General features: G+C 43.6%; 1 protein-coding gene across 1 annotated transcript in view; it reads right to left on the bottom strand.

Moving 5' to 3' along the window:
* The window catches only part of GRK4 (G protein-coupled receptor kinase 4), a 73,463-nt gene that overhangs the window by 22,601 nt on the left and 25,368 nt on the right, over positions 1-25,494 (bottom strand). The window contains exons 4-9 of the mRNA XM_060106707.1: positions 22,682-22,761; positions 16,110-16,211; positions 12,818-12,910; positions 11,753-11,816; positions 8,566-8,706; positions 6,115-6,305 (exon numbers count right to left, since the gene is read on the bottom strand). Of these exons, the coding sequence (XP_059962690.1) occupies positions 6,115-6,305; positions 8,566-8,706; positions 11,753-11,816; positions 12,818-12,910; positions 16,110-16,211; positions 22,682-22,761 (671 nt within the window). The remainder of the gene's footprint in view (positions 1-6,114; positions 6,306-8,565; positions 8,707-11,752; positions 11,817-12,817; positions 12,911-16,109; positions 16,212-22,681; positions 22,762-25,494) is intronic.

The raw sequence follows: 25,494 nt of genomic DNA on the forward strand, positions 1-25,494 counted from the left end.
CTAGTCATATCAGGGGGGTGGTTTTCTCTAAGCACAGTGATACACGGAAACAAAGCCAGAGTTCAATGTGTTTGCCATGATGAGCTCTGACGCTGCAGGAATCACCCTGCCTGAGTCACCCCTCCTGCTGGCGGACACGGACGCTGCTGCGTCACCACGTGTGAGCACCCAGCCCCAGGTGCGTCTCCAGGGACCCTAGGCTGAACACACCTCCTCCCAAAGCAACGGCTGCGTCCTTCCTCCTCTAAGAAAGCAGGAGGTGGAGCTTCGGTTTTAAATAATTACAAATCTTAACAAACCCTGCACTCTTCCCAGAAGCCAACCTAATCGCTCTGAGTCACACGTACCCACCTGGCCACGTAATGTCGCTCTCAGAACACAAAGAGGCCATTTCTTTTTTTTTTTTTTTTTTTAATTTTCTTCTCTTTTATTTTAAATCATAATTTACTCGACCCTTGAACCACTGTCCTATCCTCCCATAGTCACTACCATCATATTTTTCAAGGTACTTCTTAAAAACTATATTTTCTCAGATACCTTTTTCTATCCCTCTAATGAGAAGTCAGCTTATTTTCCTTTGCCTCCCCATAGCATTCTTCTCTTGTGCTATCTTTGCTTATTAATACTATTTGTAACTTTCCTTGTGTGTGTGTGTGTGTGTTTTTTTTAAATTTTATTTTACAAATTAAATCAGTTATACATATACATATGTTCCCATATCCCCTCCCTTTTGCGTCTCCCTCCCACCCTCCCTATCCCACCCCTCCAGGCGGTCACAAAGAACCGAGCTGATCTCCCTGTGCTATGCGGCTGCTTCCCACTAGCTATCTACCTTACGTTTGGTAGTGTATATATGTCCATGCCGCTCTTTCACTTTGTCACAGCTTACCCTTCCCCCTCCCCATATCCTCAAGTCCATGCTCTAGTAGGTCTGTGTCTTTATTCCTGTCTTACCCCTATGTTCTTGATGACATTTTTTTCTTAAATTCCATATATATGTGTCAGCATACAGTATTTGTCTTTCTCTTTCTGACTTACTTCACTCTGTATGACACACTCTAGGTCCATCCACCAAAGAGGCCATTTCTGATCCTTCAGAAAGCCACCTGTCAGCTCAGTCCCAACTCCCGTGAGCAGCGCAAAGTATCCAAATGCACCCAGAACTCCTGAAAGATGCTGTGGTGGTCAGGTCTAGTGCCAGAAAAACACCTGGTCTGAATGCTAGAGAGACCATCGCACTAGAGTCACTTTTAGGACAAGGAGATTATCTTCCAAAATTTCATTAAACCATAAATGATTCTCCTGGATTCCACAACTACTTCCAGTTTGTGGATGTAGTATGAGCCCTGCAGACTGGATTTTCTCTTTTTGGAAAGCAAGTGCCCGACTTGAGCTTTGATTGCCGAGGCATCCACTTGAAAGAGGGCTATCTCTAATAAACACACTGCCAGCCACTGGCTAGAGACAAACACACTGCCAGCCACTGCCCACACCCCCAATGAGACATCTTTTTTTTGTTGTTAGAGAGACCTTGGTTGAGTTCCATAAATGACTATTTGGGTGCCTTGCCTTTTCTCTTCCTGTGCTTTAAATTCTCGCTCTCACGTTTTACATTCACCAGTAAACGGTGAGCCCTGGAAACCCTAGGCCCCGACTCTAGACCCCAGTAAAAGCAGACTCCCAAGCCTGCGCTCTTGCTTCTTCCCCTGCCCCACCTGGCTGTAATTTCCAGGCCCTGTGAGTAATAAACCTCATCTCTTTCAGCATCTCCTGACGGTTGCTGCTGAGGGTGTCCTGCAATCGTAGTAAGAACCACAGGGCGGGTCCAGCCACAACACTGGTTACCAATGGGCTGAGACTGGCACAGAACAGTGGGTTTATCAGAAAAAGAGCGACCCTAAAGCTGTCACTGCAGAGAAACATCTTGATAAGGTTCTGGATCAGAAATTTTATTCTCCACCAAGACAATGCAAAATAATTGATTTAATGGTTGAGATAAGTAACAAAATTTAACTCCCAATCTGAGAACTGAACTTGTAACCTAAAGAATCTATGCAAAGAGAAAACACAAAACAACACCAAACCTAAGTAAGTGAGTAGTGACCGAAGGCCTTCTCATCTACTGAACATCCCCGAGAAACCGCAGCCTCCACGTGCCTCACTATAAAAGAACGACAGTCTTTGGCTTGACCCTGTGGTATACAAGCTCTGTGAACTATAGCTCAGATTCTGCCTCTGAGAGTGACATAGGATACCTGATGAGAGAGCTGGCCTCTGGGACACCAATCTCAAATTGCTTTCTTTATATTCACTGTCTATAAATACAAACAGCATTTACCAGGCAGATTTTTAACTATCGATTGTTCCAGTCTGTTTCAGAAGACTCATGAGGGTGCACTGATGCAAGTTTTTGTACATCTATCCAAAACTTCCCTCTCATGAAGTACCAACAGAAGCAGCAGGATTCTAGTGGGGAGGAAAAACAAACATACACGGGCTCTACTGTCTTTATTCACAGACGACATGATTCTGTACGTAGAAAACCCTAAGGAATTCACAGTAAACTCCTAAAGCTAATGAGAGTTCAGCAAGGACACAAGATCATTACCCAGAAATCGATGTGATTTCTACATACTAGCAATAAACAATCCAAAATGAAATTAAGAAAACAATTGCATTTGAAACACTAACAAAAAGAATCAGACACTTAAGAATAAATTTAACAAAAAAAGGACAAGACTTATACACTGAAAACTACAAAACATTGCTGAGAGAAATTAAAGAACATCTAAATAAATGGAAAGACATTCTGTGTTCATAGATCAGAAGATTCAATATGGTTAAGATATCCATTATCCCCAAATTGATCTATAGATTCAATGCAATCCTTAGCAGGTAAAATATACATACATATATATGGATATTTATATACATATGTTTCTTGTTTTTTACAGAAACTGACAAGCTGATCCTAACATTTATATGGAAATGCAAAGGACCCAGAATAGCCAAAATATCTTGAAAAAGAAGAACAAACTCAGAGACTTCATACCTCCCAATTTCACAACTGACTACCAAGGCGCAGTAATCAAGACAGTGTAGTACAGGCGAGAGCACAGACACAGACCAGCGGAACAGAACTGATGGAGTCCTGAGTTCTCCCACCCTCTAGCCCCTGGCAACCACTTTTCCACTCTATTTCTGTGAGTCTGACTTTTTTTTTTTTTTAGCTATGTAGCCAGGAGTGGGATTTCTGGATCATATGGGTGTTCTATTTTTAATTTTTTAAGGAACCTCCATACTGTTTTCCATAGTGGCAAAACTGAAAACATTCTCAGAAGCCAACTCTTTAAAATTTTCATAGTCTTTTTGCCATATCTACCTGTATACATATTGCACTTTGTTATGAAAAATAATTCTTATAATTTAAAAGAAATCACACTATCAAAATGACAGAGGTAATTCCCTGGCGGTCCAGTGGTTAGGACTCCATGCTTTCACTGCCAAGGGCTGGGGTTCAGTCCCTGGTTGAGGAACTAAGATCCCACAAGCCACGCGGCACAGCCAAACAAACAAACAAACAAACAAGCACCAAAAACAACAGAAAGCAAAGCACACCATCCCCAGAAAGGCTGCCCAGCAGCCCGGCCTGGGCTGTACTGAGCCTCAGGCTCCTTTCGTGGCTAGTTGTTTCAGGCACTTTATCTGAATGAACAGCAGAGAAGTATAGAGAAAAGAAATGAAACACTCCAGGAAAACTACATCTGGAATAAAAGGCCCTCAAGGATGCTATGGTTTTTAACTAACTTCTTAAGCTTTTCTCCAAATAAATAAATGCAAAAAGGCACAGCCTAGGGCCTGGTAGGCAACAGAAAAGCAACACACACTTGCTCCTTCCTTCCCACTCTCTTTACAAATGCTCTGCTCACTTTCTCCAAGATGCAAACACAACTCACGTCTCAGCTCACGTCTCCCCTGGAAGAACCACACTCTTCCCCCTGCCCAGATCTTCTTAGCCATCCTTCCAAGCTGCAATCTAAGTTCCAGCTCCTCCAGGAAGCCTTCCCTGATCAGGCCTTGGCCTAATTTGAAGCATTAATCCATTACATTTAATTGCTCATGAAACGCAGGCCCCTTTGGGAGACTCCTTAACTGCACCGCAGCATCTGCCTCGATGCCTCCATGGAGGCTGGAGGCTGCACTTGAAGGCCATGCCCTCCCCATGCTACCGGGACTCTCAAGGCAGCTCCGTGGGCAGGAGGGCAAGGTGGCCCGAGGCTCTCAATTCTGACTGGTAACAAGGTCTTCCCTAAGGATGCTTAAAGCCCAGCCTGAGTGCCCCCTCTTTTCAGACCTTTAAACTGCTGAAATAGTAGAGCATTTTTATTTGTACTGTCTCTGTGCAAAAAGCAAGACCATCTCTCTAGGACCTGGTCTGATAAAATCTGTCAAGTGGCAATCTCTGAAAATAGGTAAGAGTACATAAGAACCCCTCTCCTTTGAAGCATGAAAGCCATGCTTTCACAGGTCCTTGTTTAAAGTGGGTGGGGACGTACCATTAGAGCCTGAAAGCCATCGGTCATTCACTCGACACTTGGTGGCACCTCCTGATGGCAGGTGTTGTGGACACAGTAGGGACGAGACAGACCTGCTCAGCTGGAGGGCAAGTGGGAGCCCACGGTAAAAGGATGGGGGAAATGAAAATCTTCCAACGAATCCAGGAATGCATCTTAACACCAGAAGCAAGCAAAGGCGGCTCAACTGTACTTAACTGTAACAAACTAATTTCCTCTAGCGGTGAAACCGGAATCAAAGCTCCTCTAGGCTTGGGCCATGCTTCAGAGCCACTCCCTGTAAGGACGATGGCCAGGCCGTCTCCATTCAGACGCCCCCCTCTCCCTCTAGGGCAACCGTTCCCAGGGCAGCAGGCCACCCCTTGCTCCACAACTCACGGTGGGTGGGGCCATGTCAGTCCCTCGGCCCAGCCTGGTGGCTGATCCTCAAGAGATACTTAACTTGGCTCTGGGCTACGAAAGACAAGGAAAAGTCAGAAGTTCGTCAGAACTGGGATGGATAAGATGAACGTCTCCTAAGAAGCTAGCCAGCCAGAGGGACCCTGCCTCCAGGATGGGCGACATGGAGTGCTGTGAGGATGTGGTCAGAGGAGGCAGCTTCTGGAAAGAGGACATCCGTGTGCTAGCTCTGCATGGTGGGCAAGAGTTGCTCAGGGTGAAGCAGGAGGGGCCGCAGTGAAAGAAAGGCATCCACATGGGGAGCCGCATGAGCAAAGGGGTGAAGACAGGAGGATGCTGGACAAGTTCCAGGAGAGCAAGCCGACCTGAGGAAGATGTGATCTAAGCCACTGACCCTAAAAAACAGAGAGTAATTTGAGAAATATTCAGGAGTGAGTTGGTGACCGAACCCGGGGAGGATTTGGACTAGACGGGGAGGACTGGGGCAAGGGATGGGCAGACCCCTTGGGAATTTAGGAGAAAGGGCAAGGATAGACATGCCCATCAGGGAACAACGTGCATACAGCCGGTAGGTGGACGCACAGAGATGAATGCAGGGAGCTGCCCAGGGAGTGGCCAAGAAGAGCATCAGAGTCCAGGACTCCAGCATCTAAAGGGTGGTGGAGGGACTGCTTTCCCTAAAACTTGATCTATTGATCAAACGAAACTAATTCCAACTATTGTGCTCAATTTTCTTTACTGAATTCTAAGACGAAAAAGTATTAAAACACGTATTATTATTTTAAGACATCTGTTATTTTGTTGGGACCCAGTCCCTAGTCCTTAGCAGAACTGTCAAAATGTCTAAGAATCTTGGAAATGGGTTCTTCTCGTGCTTATGTGAGTAACAAGACCATATTTGACCAACTTAAAACTATTATACTTACTAGAGATAAAAGAGAACTAAAAAGAAAACCAAGGTCCACCACTGATTGGCCATATTTCCAGCAGCGTGGGAGCACAGCCCCAAGGGACCACTGCCAAGCGGCTCACCCACGGCCCTCCCGCCCAGGTCCCTAAGAGCAGCCAGCAGGAGCTTCGAGGTGGCCTAAGGCTCAGGAGGACCAGGCTTCAAGGCCCCCGAAGTCCATGCCATTCTTACCTGTACACAATTCTTTCCCTCTGCAAATCCTCCAAGCCACAGCACAGCTCTGCGGCATAGAAAATAGCTCTCTGCTCATCGAAGCCGGGGTTGCCCAAGTTGTAAATGTGAAAGTTCAAGTCACCTCCGTTCATAAGGGTTAGCACCAAGCACAAGGAATCTTTGGTTTCGTAAGTGTAGCATAAGCTAACCTAAAGACAACAGCATCATAAAAAACAAAACACAAAAACCTGCTCATTCATTGGGGATTTACTCCATTTGCTAACAATAATAAAATAATCCATGTTAGATTTATAATTAGAACACCCAACTACTGCTTGCTTCAGGGAAACGTACACCGTGTATCATCTTGAACCTTCAACTACTGAAGATTTTACAGCTGCTCAGTATTGAAAGCAGAGAAACTTCTATGTCTAACTGAGTCAGTGTCAAACCTTCACAAAGTCACCTGGGGTCATGATCCTCAAAGCTATGGTCTACTCACAGAGCACCGACAGTCCATACTTGTGGAATGTCTGTCTGCATTTAGCATAAAATTTAAAGACAGCTCCCAGCAGTGCAAGAGGGGTCTTGTGCTGCACACCCTTCCAACGTTTTGTGCCGTCAATCAAGACTGGTGGAGGTATGGTGGTCTCTTATTGTGGTTTTAATTCTCATTCCTCTGTATATGCAAATATGGAGTTTTCATGTCTAATACTTATTATCTACTTGGAACCTCTTTTGTGAAGTGCCTGTTCAAGATTTTAACCACTTTTCTATTGGTCTGTATGCCATTTTACACACACGAGTGCACACACGCACACACCCTTCTGGGATTTTGATTGGGATTGCATTTAATTCATTTAATCTATATGTCAATTCGGGGAGAAGCGACATCTTCACGGCACTGAGTCCTCCAATCCATGAACATGGTACCCCCCCATTCATTTAGGTCTGCTTTAATTTTTTGTAATGGTATTTTACAGTTTCCAGTGTAGAAGTCTTGCACGTTTTGATTTTTCCCTAGATTTTGATGTTTCTTGGTGCTACTGTAAATGGTTTCAATTAAAAATTTTCATTTTCTAATTGTTTCATATCTAATTGGTGCCATATCTAATAACTTGGCCAAATTCTCAATCAGTTTTCTAGAAAGTCTTGGACTGTCTACGCACACAATCATGTTGTGGTGGGGTGGGGGGAACTGGGGAGGAGGAGGAGGAGATGAACTCGACAGAGGTACCGGTCAGGACCTGATGATGGACCATAAGCAGGAAGGGAAAAATAGAATCAAGGACAAAGGAAAATATTTCTAGGTTCCTTGGGAGAGGCCAAGAATATAGAAACCAGAATGTTTTATTTAAGTAGAATAAACCCAAACTATTATTTTTGTCCCTTTCATAAAGCTAGATCGTTTCAAGGTAGTTACAAAAATATGTTTAAAGCAACTCCAAGATGAGCCCATTTTATTAAAGATTTTCACATAATGCACATAGGACCGACACATCATACACATAAACTCTTTTTTTTTTTTTTTTTTTTTTTTGCGGTACGTGGGCCTCTCACTGTTGTGGCCTCTCCCGTTGCGGAGCACAGGCTCTGGACGCGCAGGCTCAGCGGCCATGGCTCACGGGCCCAGCCGCTCCGCGGCATGTGGGATCCTCCCGGACCAGGGCACGAACCTGCGTCCCCTGCATCAGCAGGCGGACTCTCAACCACTGCGCCACCAGGGAAGCCCTACACATAAACTCTTGCTATCACATTTAGATGATGGCTGTGAGGGTCTCTGTTTTGGAAGATTTGTGCCCCAGCACAAAGCAGCTGACCTCAGTACTGAGAAATAAATGACACCACGAATCCTTTTATAAATTGTCTTTCACGCTCCCCCTTTGACATGTAATTAGGTGTAGAGAAAGCAGGTTTGGAGACGAAAACCACACTACTTGATGCACGGCCTGGAGCCAGCGTCCCTGGGCTCAGTCCTCACCTGCAACAGTAAGGGTGAGGTCTGAGGCCTCCTACAAATTGGGATGTGCTAGTTGAGGGCAAGCAGTAAACCTGCTGGTGTCAGAAAGGGGACAGAGGTGGAGACACGAGGCCCACCTGAGGAGCCAGACGGGCAGAGAAGTGTCTTCAAGCCTGTCGCTCAGCTGGAGGCTGCAACAAAGCGCAAGGTGAGCTCGGCCGCTGCCACAGAGGATGGGGCGCCTCGCCAGCGAACAGTCACTGCCAGACAGGGCGGCGGGGGACAGCAACAGATTCATAACAAATCACCACTGTTTGTACAGGTATGTGTCCAGAGAGGACTGAACAGGGAAGAAGAGGGCTCCTCCCGGCACCTCTCCCCATGAAGAGCCAGGACAGCAAAACCCTGCACACGCTCAGCTAAGAAAAGGCACAAACCCAGCAGCAGGTCTGCTGGAAAAATGCCACTTATCCTGCACTCCACAGCGAGGACGGAGAGGAGATACTTACTACAAATCTACTGTGCACTTTTTCTAGGATTCTTTTTTCATTGAGAGCCATAGCTTCCCCTTTCCTCCTCTTTATTCTTTTCTTTTCTAGCTTTTTACAGGCATACATTTTTCCCGTGGCTCGCACTTGACAGGCACAAACCTAGTTTAAAAAGAGAAAAAAAAAAGCTTATATCTACCTGACAGTTCTTAGGCTACAAAAAGAAACGTGTGTTCTCCATGACAATTCCCTCTGGTAAAGAGAAGCCTATGGGATCTGCTGAGTCAAGACCACTGCAGTCATGGTCACAGCAGGGTCCCGAGGCAGCTCCTTCTCTCACACCCTCGGGTCCCCATCTACGAAGGTAGCTGAGGCCACCAAGGGCTTTATGAACTCGAGGATGGTGACAGTGGAACTCATTCACATGTGATCCTGCTGCATCTGCTTAATTTAAATATGTCTCCCTATTTCTTTCTACTTTTTGTACAAGAATAAAAGTTTTTGAGACTAAATATTCTTGATTTTTAAAAAAATTCAAGAATAAGTATAAGAAAATGTACTTCATAGAATCCATAGACTTTCATGCCTTTATCTTACTTAATTAGTTCTTAAAGTAATATTTATATGTTACCTCACATTATGAAAATTTTCAAACATAGACAAGTGGAGAGAATAGTACAGTAGGCCCCCAGGTACCAGTCTTCCAGTTTCCAGGCTATCAACGCCTGGCTGTCGTGTTTCCTCCGAACCCCACCCACTCCACACCTCAGACACACACACACCTCACAGACACACACACACACCACAGACACACACACCCCACAGACACACTCGCCACAGACACACACACGCCACACACATGCACACAGAGGATTACTTTAAAAGTGAGTATAAGACATGATATAATGTTATCCATCAATATAATAATTTTGATGGTAAAATATAAAGCTCATTGTGGAAAATATTGAAAGTATTAATAAGGACAATGATAAAACACCCAAAATTCCAAGATAACTATCATTAATATTTTGCTGTATAAGCTTCTAAGTGCCCCTTTGTACATGTATGTGCAAGAATATATACCTTGCTCCCACACAACCTCTGGCTTTTAGGGAAAATTGGGCTTATGTTACAGAATAGATAATATTTTATAACCTCCTTTTTTCACCTTACAGTGCGACTATTTTCTCATCATTAAACGTTCTCCAAATATGTGACTATTCCAAAATTTATTACATCATTTTCCTACCACTAAGTCTCTGCACATCTCTTTATCGTTAACTTAAGTCCCTTTAGGTGGAGTTGCCAAATCCACTTGGCCTGAGGCAAAGGCGACAGGCACCGCAGGACCAGCAGGACGCAAATCCTCAGCGGCAATTCACAACAACCAGTGAAGCAGGGATCAATGTCCCCTCTGAAGGACGAGACCAAGGTGGGGAAGCCAGATCACACAGCTGGAAGCGGTGGCACAGGAGCTTGACCGCAGGGCTGCATGGGTCCTAAGGACGTGCTCTCTCCACTGCACTATGCAGCCTCCGAAGCCACGCACAGGGATGCCCACCCGGCTCCCCTTCCACTGCGCCTGACTCAGGACCCTGCAGACCTGCTTTAGAAGACTTAGATCTTAAGCGAAAGCACTGCTGTTGACAAAATAAGACCAAAATGTTGGCCTTTCAAACGCACTGGAAGAGGTGGCAGTATTTGGAAAAAGTAAATGCACTACTGGCATTCGGACTGAAAGGACCCTGAGGCTGTCTGTCTTAGTCACAGGGTTCTTCTAACAGGCATTCCGAAGAGAAATGGACTATTCGCTCCCCTCCAGGACTGATGCAGCTACAGCACATTCAGAACAAGTCTGTGAAAAACCACAATGGTTTATTTGTCCATACAACCATCTGTCTGGAAACACACGTGACTGTGTTGAAGAGAAATCCATAAGATCATAAATACACCAAGTCTTTTCACAACCGTTAAAACTTGCTAACGTGTTCCCACTGAGTTCACTGTTAAAACTTGTGTGGCCAGAGCTAGAACTTCATTCTTTTGTAAACACAAGACCCATGTGCTTGAAACCTTCCTCTGCTGTTTACAGAGTGTGAGCTCTGTCCTCGCAGATGGAGAGGGGCAGGATGGCGTGAACCCAAGCGCTCCAGGAGCGACAGAGGAGGGTTCCCACAGAAGTGGCTGCTAGGAAGGGTTACAGCAAGCATTTGGCCGGGTGATGCACAATGTCCTAAAAGCTCTCCAGAATGTTATCAGAGAACAACGCTGCTGACTCTCCCGGGGCAGTGGCCACGTGGACCAGTTTCTTCCCACGTCAACTGCGAGTGGATGACAGATCTCCCTGGTGGTGTGACACCTCTGGGGCTGGTGCTCTAATTCATGTTAAGGGAACTCTGGTGGCTTTCGCTCTGGCCTTCAGTTGGAACTTGGGAGCACACCTGATGCAAATCACACGCAGACAGTACAACGTGCTCTGACTGGACACACACTCTCAGCTCCTCTACGGCTCGCCTGGGTCTGGGGACTTAGAAAGGCTTGAACTGAAAGTGACCACTCCAGATACTTAGTGAGGCAACTGACATCTGCTTAAGTCACCTAAGCAGAACTGCACGGGACTCTCTGTCCGCCTACCACAGTGGTCTCTATCTAGGAGTGCCATCATATTTAAAGACCATCTCTCATGAATTTGTGGGTAGTTTCTTTAGGATTTTCCCAAATGTACACATTTTCTAACACCTTTCAATGTAGGTGTAAGGTACATACATGTCCGGAGTTGAGTTAAATGAGCATATTTAATAATATACTTTGTACTACGTGAACTTTTAGGCTAGTCCTAAATTATGGAAATGCAGTAACAGAAATTCCACCATATGGAAACAGAATAATCTTTTCAGTCAGGACAACCTTACTGAGCTTGAACACTGAACATGAGAAAACAACTTAAGAAATATGAAGTGAAATGTAAAATCACAAAGATAGTGAATCATTTTTTTTTTCCCGGATCTCTGAATTTTTTAAAAGCTTGTACCTTCTGCTCAAAGTTCAACATTAATTCTCATGGTTGCTAAAATTATTCCCAAAACACACAGTAAGGAAATGAATGTATTGGTAAAAGTTGATACATTACCTGAAGATCATGCTTTTCAGTTACCTTGCTGTCTACTTTTCTAGAAGTATTGCTCATAGCTGGTCACATACTACTTACCTCTCCAAATCCGCCTCTTCCTAGAACTCTGTAATGTCTAAATGTGTTCTTTGTTACTGGTTGCCTAATTAATTAAAAAAAAAAAAAAAGCTTAAGGCCTCACATCACACTGCTATTTTGAAAGAGAAAAGCCAACCTAGCTCTTGTCCTAGCCTGAGTTAGGGAACCCCACTGCTCCAAGAGGGTGCCCAGGGCAAGGGTGCTTATGCTCAGGGACTGTGGCTCCCTCAGTGGGGCGGCTTTTAAGAGACAAGCACGTCAACGTTTAAAATTGGTTGAAAACACTGAAGATAGTTGCAGAAAGTCCAGTTATCCTTACTAACTAAACACAAGCCCGCAGCCAGCCCACACTATGAAATATTTCTGTGTTCTTCGGCATGGCTCTTGGGGCCTCTCAGAAAGCTGCCGAGGGAAGTGACCTCGACAGTGAGCTGCTTTTTGAAAAAAGAACCTCAAAGGCGATGTTTACACTAAAGCCTCAAAAGAAACCTGTATGAACAAGAAGTGGAAATTTAATAAATCAATAGTAATTGTAATAATAACTACAACAACAACAGTAGTGGCAGCTAACACTTTCTGAGCACTTATTTTGTGCACCAAGCACTGTGCTAAGCATTTTACACACATTCCTCCGGTGACCCTAGCAGTCCAGGGGTGTGGATTCTATAATTACTTCTCTTCTCTTACAGAACAAGGGCCTATAATTACTTCTCTCCTCATACAGGCTATGTCACTGCCTGAAGACACACGGCCAGTAGGAGGCTGAGCAGAGGCTGAGCCCGCAAAGACCCAACCACCACATCGGATTACGTTTCTGTGAATCTAGGATATGGTTTACTTTGTAACTACTGCACCAACAGGGCTAACCGCCATTTTAAAAAGAGAAAACAGAGTCCACTGGATCCAAAGAAATTGTGTAATGAATATTAATAATTTCTGTACAAAAATGCCACATACAACCCAAGATTTCCAATAGTATTTTGACAGATGGAAAAGTATACATAAATCAGTATGCAGTAATGGAAGTTACTACTTGTTTTTACTGAATTTTAAATTAGAACATACCTTTCCAGCCATTTCCACTGTAAAAATCGAGAAAAATATGAGCTTTCTTGGTATTCTTCAAATGATTCTCCACTTAAATAGTCATGGACAATTCTAGAAAAAGTTTTTATGCAATTATGTACATTTGTTGCATTACAAAATGAAAACAAGTGTGTTTTAGTGCATAAATGAGCACTGGATATGGGAAAGGGAATCATTACACACAATTCAATACATTGAATTTTGCAGTTACAGAATTCCACACTAGTTTCTAATGCTACCAGTAAAAATATGAAGGCAAGAATTCAAAACAAATAAAATCAATTTACCTTCCCAAAGTCAGAGGTTCTTTTTATGTGTATGAATATTAGTGAAATAATTACTTGATAAAAATAATCTACCAGTAGAAAGACAAGAGTTTAAAATATATTCAGGGACTTCCCTGGTGGCACAGTGGTTAAGCATCCGCCTGCCAGTGCAGGGGACACGGGTTTGAGCCCTGGTCCGGGAAGATCCCACATGCCGCAGAGCAACTAAGACCGTGCGCCACAACTACTGAGCCTGCGCTCTAGAGCCCACGAGGCACAACTACTGAGCCCACGTGCCGCAGCTACCGAAACCTGTGCACCTAGAGCCTGTGCTCCGCAACAAGAGAAGCTTCCGCAATGAGAAGCCCGTGCACAGCAACAAAGAGTAGCCCCTGCTTGCCACAACTAGAGAAAGCCTGCGTGCAGCAACAAAGACCCAATGCAGCCAAACATAAATAAATAAAGAAATCTATTTATTTTAATAAATAAATAAAGCACTCAATATATTATTTTATGCTACACATTTCTTGAAGAAATTGTATGCAATTGGCCATGCTTCTGATATTTATGATTTATTATAGTAGTAATACAAATTTTACTTGGGGAGTAGACGAAGGACAGAATGCAGCCTGTCATTTAAAATGGCTCTTTACTCAATGAGTATTCACTGAGTGAAGGCAAGCACTGTGCTGACGCGGGGTGGGGGTGGGGCGGGGAACATCACCTCGGGCCGTGCTGAAGGCTCTGACGGCTGGTCAAGAAGCTGCCTAAGTCAGCAGCCAGCTAAGAGCCAGGTGTCACCAGGGTTCCCACGGCTGCACCGGGGGGCTGCAGCACATTGACCCTTGGCCAGGAGGCGGAGGGAGATGGTCTGAGCTGAAGCAGAGTCACCCCGATGGAGAGAGAAAGGAGCCATGTCCCGGGCACGGCAGAGTCCAAATGGGAGCGATCACAGCCGCCCGGAAAGCTGCTACTGAATGGTAACTGAGGAGGCTTTGGGGATAATGCCAGCATCCACACTGCTTTTAGAATTCTGAGCAAGTCATATGATTTGCTTCACTTGATTTTGCAAAAAAGAGGTTATTCAGATGTTCTTGGATTGACCAATGTTACAGCACAGTGATTCTCAAAATGTGTTCCGAGGATCCCTATGGATTCCGAGACCCTTTCAGGGGGTGTTCAGGAATAAAACTATATTTATAATAGTACTAAGACATGAATTACCTTTTTAAAACCCCATTCTCACAGAAGGGTTTTCCAGAGGCCACAAGACAGGTGACAACGTCTTTGCTCTGAAGGATAGTGGAACATCTGTGTCATTTTATTTCTTAAGAACATAACGCACACAAACGAAAGCTCTTTGGGTCCTCAATAATTTGTAAGAGTGTAACAGGGTCCTGAGATGCTGCCACACCAATCCTAGAACTGAACTTGTCCGGAGGCCAAGCCGTCACTTCCCAGTGGGGTGAGGACAGGGCCTGGCCTTGCCTCTGGGGCTCCTTTCCATCCAGATCATGTGGGCAGCTCAACTCCAAGGCTTTCTGAACCAGTTTAAGAATTCCGACACTATCAGCTCAGCTAAACCATCTTTATAAAGGTACTTAGGTGTCTCCATGAAGGAACAACACAAATACCAACCAATTCTAATACATTTGTATACTTCAGTGTATATACATTAATAAGGTTAATGACTATAGTCAACTTACCAGTGTATCTCAATTTCACTTCCCAATACTCCTTACCTCAAAAACAACAGACTCTGCTCCAATGCCCTATTCTGGCAGATAAACCTACTGCACACAAGTTTTAAAAATTATGACATTTAAAACTGTGCATCAGTTCAGCATTGGTTTTTAATATGTTCATCTTGATGACCCCCACTAACCATTGCGTTGTGCTGATTCTCACCACAGCTTCATGTGGAAAACAGGGAGCATAAAGGAACCATTTATATTCATTATGCAGCATCAGGATTCTGGGATCCAGAACGAGAAAAGAAGGTTTGAGGGGAAACAAAGGTGTAACAATACTGAGATGAGACAGAATAATAGAAAACACTGAAACTCCTAGATTATACATGGTATTGTGCTGAAGTCTCCAATTAGCCGACACCTTGCAATAGCCGATGGTAAATGACCATTAATAAATACCTAGAGAGTGAGAGTCATCAGTCGAATGAACTAAATCAAACAGAGAGATGCCTGGGTATCAACACTCGTTTAAAGATTAGCAACTGTTAAGTCGACGTCTTGAAATTTACGCACAGAGAAGGCAGAATTTCTGACCAGTCTCATACGTGCAACGCCCATGTTTGTCAGTGTCAGGATAGAATTTCAGCGTCAGAAGCTGGAATAGGAAACAAGGATCCTCTCCAGAGCTCTCAGACACACGGCCCTGCTGACACCCTGACGTCAGACCCCTCGCCTCCGGAACTGGGAGATGGTGCACCCGCTTCCTCAGCCACCCAGTGTGTGGCACTTCGTCACAGCAGCCCCAGGAAGCCGACACTGGTCCTGACAGAGCAGGCTCTCAACAGACATCTGTTGAGTGAATGGATGAGTGACAGCCGAATGTCTGTGTAAATATACAAATGACTCCATGTTTTGGGCCAGGTCACCTCAGAAACCATTCTTTCTTCCTAGTACACAAGGAAGCTGAATTCAGCCAATGTGTTCTGGCTTAGAACTTTCCTGTCCTTATTGCAAAGATCTGCAGAAAAGATATTTTCAGCGAGGGCCAAGGTCTAAAAACAACATTTTATGGGACTATTTTCATCCCAGAACAAGCACTGTGGAAGGCTGTGCCGAGTGGCCAGGGCAGCAAAGCCACGCTCGTGACCGGGCGCTCCAGTGTGTCATTATGTCGTGTAGTTGTCACTCTTCACCTGCCTTTCTGGTGAAGGGGACCACCGTCGCCTGGAGAGGACACTCACGCAGAGAAGCTGCTGTGAGCCCCGTCTCGGGCGGAGCCCCAGGCTGTGTGCAGGGCGAGCTCCATCCACTCACCGAGTGCACTCCTTGAAGACGTCTTGGGAAGGGTCCTCCTGCAGCTGTAGTCTGCACTCCTGCACGACGTGGGCCGGTATTTCTGGTAGAGGGGTTGCCGAACTCTTAAGACAGCACAGACCAAATGCATGACAATTAGTGATTTCATAATTTACCAACTGAAAACAGAATCTAACGCTTATTGTACCACGAAGTATATGAAATAACAGGTCAGAAGGCCACCTTCACCCTCCACCCCAGCCTCATTCTCCAGAATTCAGTGTGTCACCTGTCTCTTCAGACCATTCCTATGCAGGGTCCCCAAGGGATATCTGCACACCCATCTTCACAGCAGCATTATTCATGATACTCGAAAGATGGAAATAACCCAAGTGTCCGTCAATGGGTGGAGAGATAAACAAAATGTGGTCAATCCCGACAACAGAATATTATTCAGCCTCAAAAAAGAAGGAAATTCTGGGACTTCCCTGGTGGTCCAGTGGGTAAGACTCCGTGCTCCCAATGCAGGGGGCCCGGGTTTGATTCCTGGTCAGGGACCTAGATCCCACATGCCACAACTAAGAGTTCACGTGCCGCAACTAAGAGTTCACGTGCCACAACTAAGAGTTCACGTGCCGCAACTAAGAGTCTGCATGCCACAACAAAGATACTGTGTGCCACACAACTAAGACCTGTCAGAGCCAAAATAAATATAATAATTTTAAAAAGAAGGAAATTCTAATACCTGCTACAACCTGGATTAACCTTGAGGACATTATGCTAAGCGACATAAACCAGTCACAAAAAGATATACTACATGATTCCACTTATATGAGGTCCCTAAACTAGTCAGATTCATAGAGACAGAAAATAGATGGTGGGTGTCAGGGGCTGAGGGGAGGAGGAAGTGGGGAGTTAGTGTTTAATGGGACAGAATTACAGTTTTGCAAGATGAAAAAAGCACAGGAGATGGATGGTGGTGATGGTTGCCCATCAATGTGAATGTACTTAATTCTACTGAACTGTATACCTAGAAATGGTTCAGATGGTAAATTTTGCTTTTTTAATCATAATTAAAAATGTAAACACACACACTCAGAAATACACGCATTTTTCCCTCATAGAAATGGGATAAATATATATACAGTTTTGTAAGTATATGATGAATCCTACAAAGCTACCTTGCCTTCTTTAATGACTACATGGTTTCCCAGAGCATGGGTTTCTGTTCCTCTTAACCATTCTAGTTGCCAGTTTTCTCCACTGCAAACACCACTGCCATGAACATCTTTGTACAATTGTGTTTTGTTTTTGTTTTTTAAAATATTTATTTATTTATTTATTTATTTATTTATTTCTGGCTGCGTTGGGTCTTCATTGCTGCGTGTGGGCTTTCTCTAGTTGCGGCGAGCAGGGGCTACTCTTCGTTGCGGTGCGCGGGCTTCTCACTGCGGTGGCTTCTCTTGCTGTGGAGCACGGGCTCTAGGCGCACGGGCTTCAGTAGTCGTGGCTCGCGGGCTTTAGAGCGCAGTCTCAGTAGTTGTGGCACACAGGCTTAGTTGCTCCGTGGCATGTGGGATCTTCCCGGGCCAGGAACTGAATCTGTCTCCCCTGCATTGGCAGGCGGATTCTTAACCACTGTGCCACCAGGGAAGCCCAGGATATACACGCATTTTAAACGTTGATATTTATTGCAAAATTGCCCTCCAGAAAGGCAATTTCCTAATCACTCTACATTCTCGTCAATATGTCCCCACGCACCAGTTTCCCATTCTCTTAACCCTCATCCAGAGGATTCTAGAAAAAGAAAGCACATAGCAAAAAAACTTGTCCAGATTTATTGAAAAAAACACACAGATCACATTCAGCTGTACATTTAATTTGACATTAGAAATGAGCAGTGCATTCTACACTCATTTCTGCCTATGGTATAGCTGAGTAACTACAGCAAAACTTTGCATTTTCTATAAATCAAAGCAGCTATCTCATCAAAGATGCTGAACTACTGATAGACATATACAACAAGTAGACTCACATTTTCCCCCCAAAACCAATAATATTGTTATAACTAATAATGATTAATAGCTGTCATTTTTTTTTTTCTGGTACGCGGGCCTCTCACTGCTGTGGCCTCTCCCGTCGCGGAGCACAGGCTCTAGACGCGCAGGCTCAGCGGCCACGGCTCACGGACCAGCCGCTCTGCGGCATGTGGGATCTTCCCAGACCGGGGCACGAACCTACGTCCCCTGCATTGGCAGACGGGCTCTCAACCACTGCGCCACCAGGGAAGCCCAATAGCTGTCATTTAAGTTGCCTAATACAAGTGAGGCATTATGTCACTTAGCCTCATAAGAACCCGAGGGAAGAAGCTCAAGGAGCTACAGACATTCTTGTACAGCCACAGCAAACAGTGGGGGAGCCAAGCCTGAACCATGCTCCCCTGAGACCAGTTCCTTCCTACGCAGCAAGGCTGTGATGAGGATAAGAGGGATCCATTCACTCCACCATTTCAGAAAAGAAGTTTGTTCACTCATTTACTCAACAAATACACATTGTTCCAGCCTAAGGACAAAACAGAAAACAAGACAAAAGTTCCACAGAAGACAAAGCTAAATTCCCACGCTTGTCTCAAAAATACACATTTTACAGAAGTCGCTCTCAGTATTCTCCATAGTATTACTGCCCCTCCAAAGGTCTCAATTTCCTGAAGCTAAATTAAATAGCAGGCTAGTTCTATTAAGACTATTTAATGATTTATTCCAAATAGTGATCCTTTTTCAATACCTTAGAAAACATTTATATTAATAGAAATGTATTTCCACAGAAAGGAAAAGCAATGCTTCTAGTCCCCCATGAGCGGGGAAGCAAGGTAAGCTAAAGTATAGCAAGCTAAGGAATGGTACCACTGGCCAGATGCTAAACATAAGCAAAGTGGGACACAGACATCTGCAGCGGCTTTAAATTAAGGAACAAGAATTATTTTTCAGAAAAGGTAGTCACACAGGGAAAATTTACCAAATGACTCGGTGCCTTGCTTTTTAAAGTTCTGGACACCGAGAACTCTGATAGGGAAGTCCACTGATGGGGAAGAAGAGGTGGGTGGATTTTGCAGATATATGCTTATTTTTCTCTGTTGAAAATATACATCTTTATTGGGTTGTCTTTTTATTGTTGAATTGTAAGAGTTCTTTGTATATTTTGGATACCTGATCCTAACTGGATACTGGACTTGCAAATATTTTCTCCCATTCTATAGGAGGCCTTTTATTTTCCTTTATAGTGCTCTTTGAAGCACTATTTTGATGAAGTCCAATATATCTGTTTTTTTTCTTTTGTTGCTGTCCTTTTGATGTCATATATGAGAAACCACTGTCTAAATCAAGGTGAAATGAAGATTTATACCTAAAAGATTTTCAGCTAAGATTTACACCTTAGAGATTTCCTCTAAGAGTTGTACAGTGTTAGCTTTTACATTTAGGTGTTTGATCCATTTAAAGTTAATTTTTATATGGTATTAGATAAGGGTCCAACTTCATTCCTTTGCATGTGGATATCCAGTTGTCCCAGCACCATTTATCGAGAAGACTATTCTTTCCCCCACTGAATTGTGCTGGCAGCTATACTGTAAGTCAGTTGACTGTTTCTGGACTCTCGATTCTATTCTATTGATCTGTATGTCTGTCCTTATGCCAGTACCATACTGTCTTGATTACTGTAGCTTTGTAGTAAGTTCTGAAATTGAGAAGTGTAAGTCCTCCAACTTTGTTCTTCTTTTTTAAGATTGTTATAACTATTCTGGATCCTTTTAGTATGTGTATGAATTCTAAGATCAGCTTGTTAATTTCCTCAAAAAAAAGGAAGTTAAGATTTTGATAGGGATTATATTGAATCTACAAGTCAGTATTAAGTCTTCTAATCCATGAACATAGGATATCTTTCCATTTTATTATACTTCTTCTTTACTTTCTTTCAATGGTGTTTTGAAGTTTTCAGTGTATAAGTGTTGCACTTCTTTTGTTATGTTTACTCCTAACTATTCTATTCTTTTTTCTGTTATTGTAAATGGAATTGCCTTAATTTCACTTTTGGATTTTAATTGATAGTGTATAGAAACACAACAGAATTTTGTATAGCAATCCTGTACCCTGCAACCTTGCTGAACTCATTTATTAGCTCTAGCAGCTTTTTTCCCCTAATGTGTGTGTAGATACTCAGGACTTTCTATATACAAGTGCTATGATTTGAAATGTGTGCCCCCCAAATTTACATGTTGAATTCCTAACCCCAAAGTGATGATATTGGGAGGTAGGGCCTTTGGGAGATGCGTAGATCATGAGGATGGAGCTCCCATGAGTGGGACTGGTGCCCTTACAACAGAGGCTCCAGAGACACCCCACACCTCTTCCACCATGTGAGGACACAGCAAGAAGGTGCCGGCTATGAACCAGGAAGAGGGCCTTCACCAGAAGGTGACCATGTTGGCACCTTGATCTTGGACATCCCAGCCTCCAGACCTGTGAGCAATAAATTTCTGTTGTTTATAAGCCATCCAGTCTGTGGTATTTTGCTATAGCACCCTGAATGGATTAAGACAAGATCATGTTATCTGTGAATAGTCTTACTTCTTCCTTTTCAGTCTGGATACATTTTATTTATTTTTCTTGCCAACTGCCCTAGCTAGAACTTCCAGTACAACGCCAAGTAGAAGAGATGAGAGTAAACATCCTTATTTTGTTCCTGATCTTAGGGGGAAAGCATCCGATCTTTCACATTTAAGTATGACGTCGGTTGTGTTTTGTATATGTCCTTCACCAGGTTGAGGAAGTTCCATTCCACTCCTAATTTGTTGAGGGCTTTTATTGTAAAGGAGTCTTTGGATTTTGTCAAATGCTTCTTCTGCCTTTTCTGAGATGAGATCATCATGTGAGTTTTTTTGTACTTTATTAATATAATGTATTATATTAATTTGATTATCGGATATTGAACCAACTTAGCATTCCTGGGATAAATCGCACTCGGTTTTGGTCATGTTTTTTTTGTTGTTGTTTCTTTTTTGTAAATTAAGTTTGGCTGAATTTTAATATTTGGGAATCTTGAAAAGAAAACTAAGAATGACTGAGTGAAAGGATAAAGAAAGATAAGACTGAACACATACAGTCTTGCCTTACTTTTAGGGGCTTTAGGTATTCGGTGGTGTTGAAATTTGAGTAAAGGAGTTCCCTTTTTGATATGTAAAAGAAAGAGATTTTTGTTGTTGTTTTTAAAGAAAGGACAACAAGAAGAAAAACTACAATGGTGATGTCACTCATTGTCATTTTTTTTTTAAGTAAGGCAGAAGGATAGCTACCCCCAGTTGACAAGGAAAAACAAAAACAACAACACCATCTTCAGGCAGCCCAGAGACATCTCACTACTACTGAGCCACAGATGGATATCTGCTGTTCCCTCCTGCTTCTATACTTGCTATATCCACCAGGATAACTTTTCAAATTACGTCTTTCTCCTTGACAACCTCTCTTGCTATGTGAGTATTTCTTCAGGAACGGTGAAGAAGGAAAAAGAAGTTAACAAAAAAGACTTTAAAAACTACATAAAGGAAACTTCTCTTCTATAGCTCCCAATTAGTGTCCTGGGGGTTCCTACAAATATGTAGATGCTGTGAACAACTGTGTTTGAAAAGAATGATCTATAGCCAAGGTATTGAGGCCGGAGGCTGGGGTAGACCCAAGCTTTGGAGTCAAAACCTATTTGGGTGTGAATCACATCTCTGCCAGCACTGGCTATGGGAATATCTTTGTGCCCGCTAGAAAGTCCACTGGTCTTTCCCTCTGGCATTCAATCTTTATGAGTGAGCCCCCCTCCTTGATGGCCCTGCCACCTTCATTAGCTACGTTCACAATTGGAATGTTCTGAACCCATTCTCACCACACTATTTTCCAACTACAGTCTCTCCACGTTTGATTCCTGGCTCAGGTACTTACTAGTTGTGTAATCTTCGGTAAGTCATTCACCCATTCTGATTTTCAGTCTTATCATGTGAAAACAGACATAATAATACACCTACCTCACAGGTTTGTTGTGAGCATTAAGTAATGTGTTACATGCACAAGGCTTAGAGCAGTCCTCACTACATGTTAGCCATCACTCCTCCAACTCTGCAACAGAGTTACCTGCCCAGGGTTTAGGACTTCTAACGGCCTGCAAAAAGCAAGCCATATGGAGGGAAGCAGGTTATAACTCTAATTTCAGGGACACACTAAACTGTAAGAACCAAGTGACTCAAAAAGTATAAAAATGAAGACCCATTAAAGCTTTTAAGAGAAAAATGTTATTTTCAGTCCAAGAGAAGAAAGTAAAATTCTCTAAGCCTATATTCTGTTTGAGGACACATAGAAACTTTAAAATTCTTTAAATCAATTTCCTAAGAGATTTAATTATTAGTTTCCTCAGTGAATCAAAAGAAAGTGCAGAAAAGGAACATTTATAAGAAATTAAAGATTTTAACACACTTATTCCAACTAAGTAAAAATGGCTATGCACACTGATTATTTAAGTAAGTTATTGACAAATCTTTACACTACAGAAGAAAACACACCTCCTCAATGAAGAATGTGTCTAAGACCAGGAGCCCACAGTCTCTTCTGTCCTCATCAGCAGCCACTTCATATTCCGCCTGATTGCAGCAATGAGAGAAAAGAAAAATGTTAGTTAAGCTTCTTCATGGACTTCGTGATGTTTCAAAAATCCTCTGACTTGTGGAATTGACTTGGTGCCCTAAGAACCAGAGCGCAGCTCAATTGGTCAAGTGTCTGCAGCTCTTCTTTGGAAAACTAATGGCCATGAGGGGAAAAAAACTTTTTTTTTTAAGGGATTAATAAGGTAGTAAAGTAATACATTCCACAATGCTCTCTACATCATACTGTATTTTCAGCCATTAAATGCGGCCAAATAAAATGGAATAAAATAAACAGCTTGGGCTGTTCTAGGCAACTGCATTTTAGAGGGGTCCAAGAGGCACTAGGACACCTGCGTGCAGTGCTCCCAGGGAAGTCAGACTTGGCAATACCTGAGCAGGAGTCATTCACACACAGGTGTCAGGAGAGAGACCGTAGGAGTGGATGACACCAGGCAGGCCAGAAAACAGAGAAGTCAAAAGCAGCACCTGATCAATATCTAAACATCCATAAAGGACAAGCAAGGAGGAAGAAACAGAAAAGAAAACAGAGGAGAGATCACAAAGGCCTAGATAAGAGAATGTCAAGAAGAAGTTGCTCAACAGTGTCAAGAGCCACGGAGCCTCAAGCATGAGGAGGCCTCAGTGAAGCCCCGATTTTGCAGGTTGGGGCCTTAGAAGAGCAGTGAAGCTAAAAGCCAGATGGAGCTGAAGAGAGAAGGGAGGAAAGGAAGACCCAAGGAAGCTGATCCACTGAACACGTGAAGGGGACTCCAAGACAAAGTGCTGTGGGTTGGAGTCCACCCTCACCCCTCATTCCGTACCCTTCTCAGGCCCAGCACAGGGGCCGTGACCACCAGGCTGACCACCCAGCCAGAGCCAGCTCCACGCTCTGTGTTCAGGGGATGGCCCTCTCCAGCACACTGACTGGCACACTGTTCAGCTCAAGCCCCGGGAGCTCTGGACACTACACGGCAGGCAGTTAATGGGAAAGAAAGCTGTGATTCTGTGATGGTCTTTGGACACATGCCAACTTGATGGGCACCAATCTCCAGTTACTCAGCCGTTAACCTAGTGTTGCTGTGATGCTGGTATTCATACAATAGATGCGATCAGAGTCTCTATTGGTTGGCTTTAACCCTATGTAATCTGTGTGGGCCTGACTCAATCAGTGGAAAGGCCGTACAAACAGAACTAAGGCTTCCTAGAAGAAACTCTGCCTGAGGACAGCAGCTTCACCCCATTTCTGCAGAGTTCCATCCTGCCCTTCCTGATGGTCTGTCCTGCAGATCTGCAACTTCCCTAGCCAGATCTCACAGTCATGTAAGCTAGTTCCTTGCAGTAAATTTCTCACTATGTATATCTTATTGCCTTCATTTCTTTCATCGGCCCCTGACTGATACAGACGCTATTAATTCACTCAACAAACACGAAGCAGGGAACAGGGCACACAACCATGTCAGGGGGCATGAGGGGGAGATGGATAAGATGCCCTCTCTCCGCTCAAGAAGTTCAAAGAACCTGCCATCACCCACTACGAGGAGAGTCGGAGCAGTGAGTGCTGCACAATGGCAGGGGCAGGCATGATGTATTCACCCACTCGGCTATCATCCAAAAGCAAAACCTGCTGCACCTAGTAACTAACAGGTAGGACAATAGCAGAAGAGTTGGCTGTGCACCTGAAACTAACACAACACTGTAAATCAACAGTAGTCTAATATAAAATAAAACAAAGAAAACAAAGAAAAAAAAGATTTGAACCTAAAAGAGAGTTTTAACAAGGCAGTTTAGCCATTTTAGAATAAAGAAGAATTGTAGGTCCCTAAATTCTTAAAATACAGCAGCTTGGCAACTAGAACCCACACATGAAGACATATCGACATTCTAGTCCCCAACTCAGTAGGCTACTGCCTCCGGGTCCACTTTGAAACAGGACTGCCCCCTTTCCCAGTCCTGCCTTATCCCATCAAGGTACCAGGAAGGAGAGGCCTGGGGAGCTCCAGGGGGTAGGAAGCAAACAACAAAACTGGCAAGAGCCTCAAACGGTTTTCTGAAAAAATACATTACAAATACATATTTTTAAAAAGCTATGTCAGGGAAAAAAATGAATAAAAACTCCAGGATATAGGATAGTACTCTGCATACAACAGGAGTCAATACATATTTGCTGATGTAACTAGGACAGGCTAAAGCAGAGAGAGGAGGTGTCACAATCTTGGTGCAAATAACTAAAAGTAAGAGAGCCTTTTTATTAAATTCTACCAATCTTCTGTTAAGCTGTTGCTGAATTTCATAGTTTTGAAACTTCTAGGCTTGCCAGTGGTATCTCTAAAGTTTCAGAAACACAAAATTTCTTTACCTAAAAGGAAATCACAGTAAATACCAAGCTGGATACACAGGAATGTGGGAAAACTTATAAATCATAGTCAGTTCCATTTGCTGCGACCACGCTTCTTGCACGAGCTTTCTTCCCTCCACGTGCTTCTGGGTTAAAGGGTTTTAAGTACACAGTGTTGCTAGGGGAAGGCAGGAAGGGGGCCTTTCAGGCAGCGGTACAAGCACACCGTCTTAATCAGCCCTTCAACCTTCTTACAATTTAAAGCAGCATGTTTCAAAGTTATGTAGCAAATACCTTTGATCCTCCAATACTTGACATGTAATCTATATGAACTACCACTTTACCCACTTTACCCAAACCAAGATAACATGACACACCAAGACAATAGTTTATCC

The sequence above is a fragment of the Mesoplodon densirostris genome, chromosome 1 (genome assembly GCF_025265405.1).
Source record: "Mesoplodon densirostris isolate mMesDen1 chromosome 1, mMesDen1 primary haplotype, whole genome shotgun sequence".
Classification (NCBI taxonomy): Eukaryota; Metazoa; Chordata; class Mammalia; order Artiodactyla; family Ziphiidae; genus Mesoplodon; species Mesoplodon densirostris.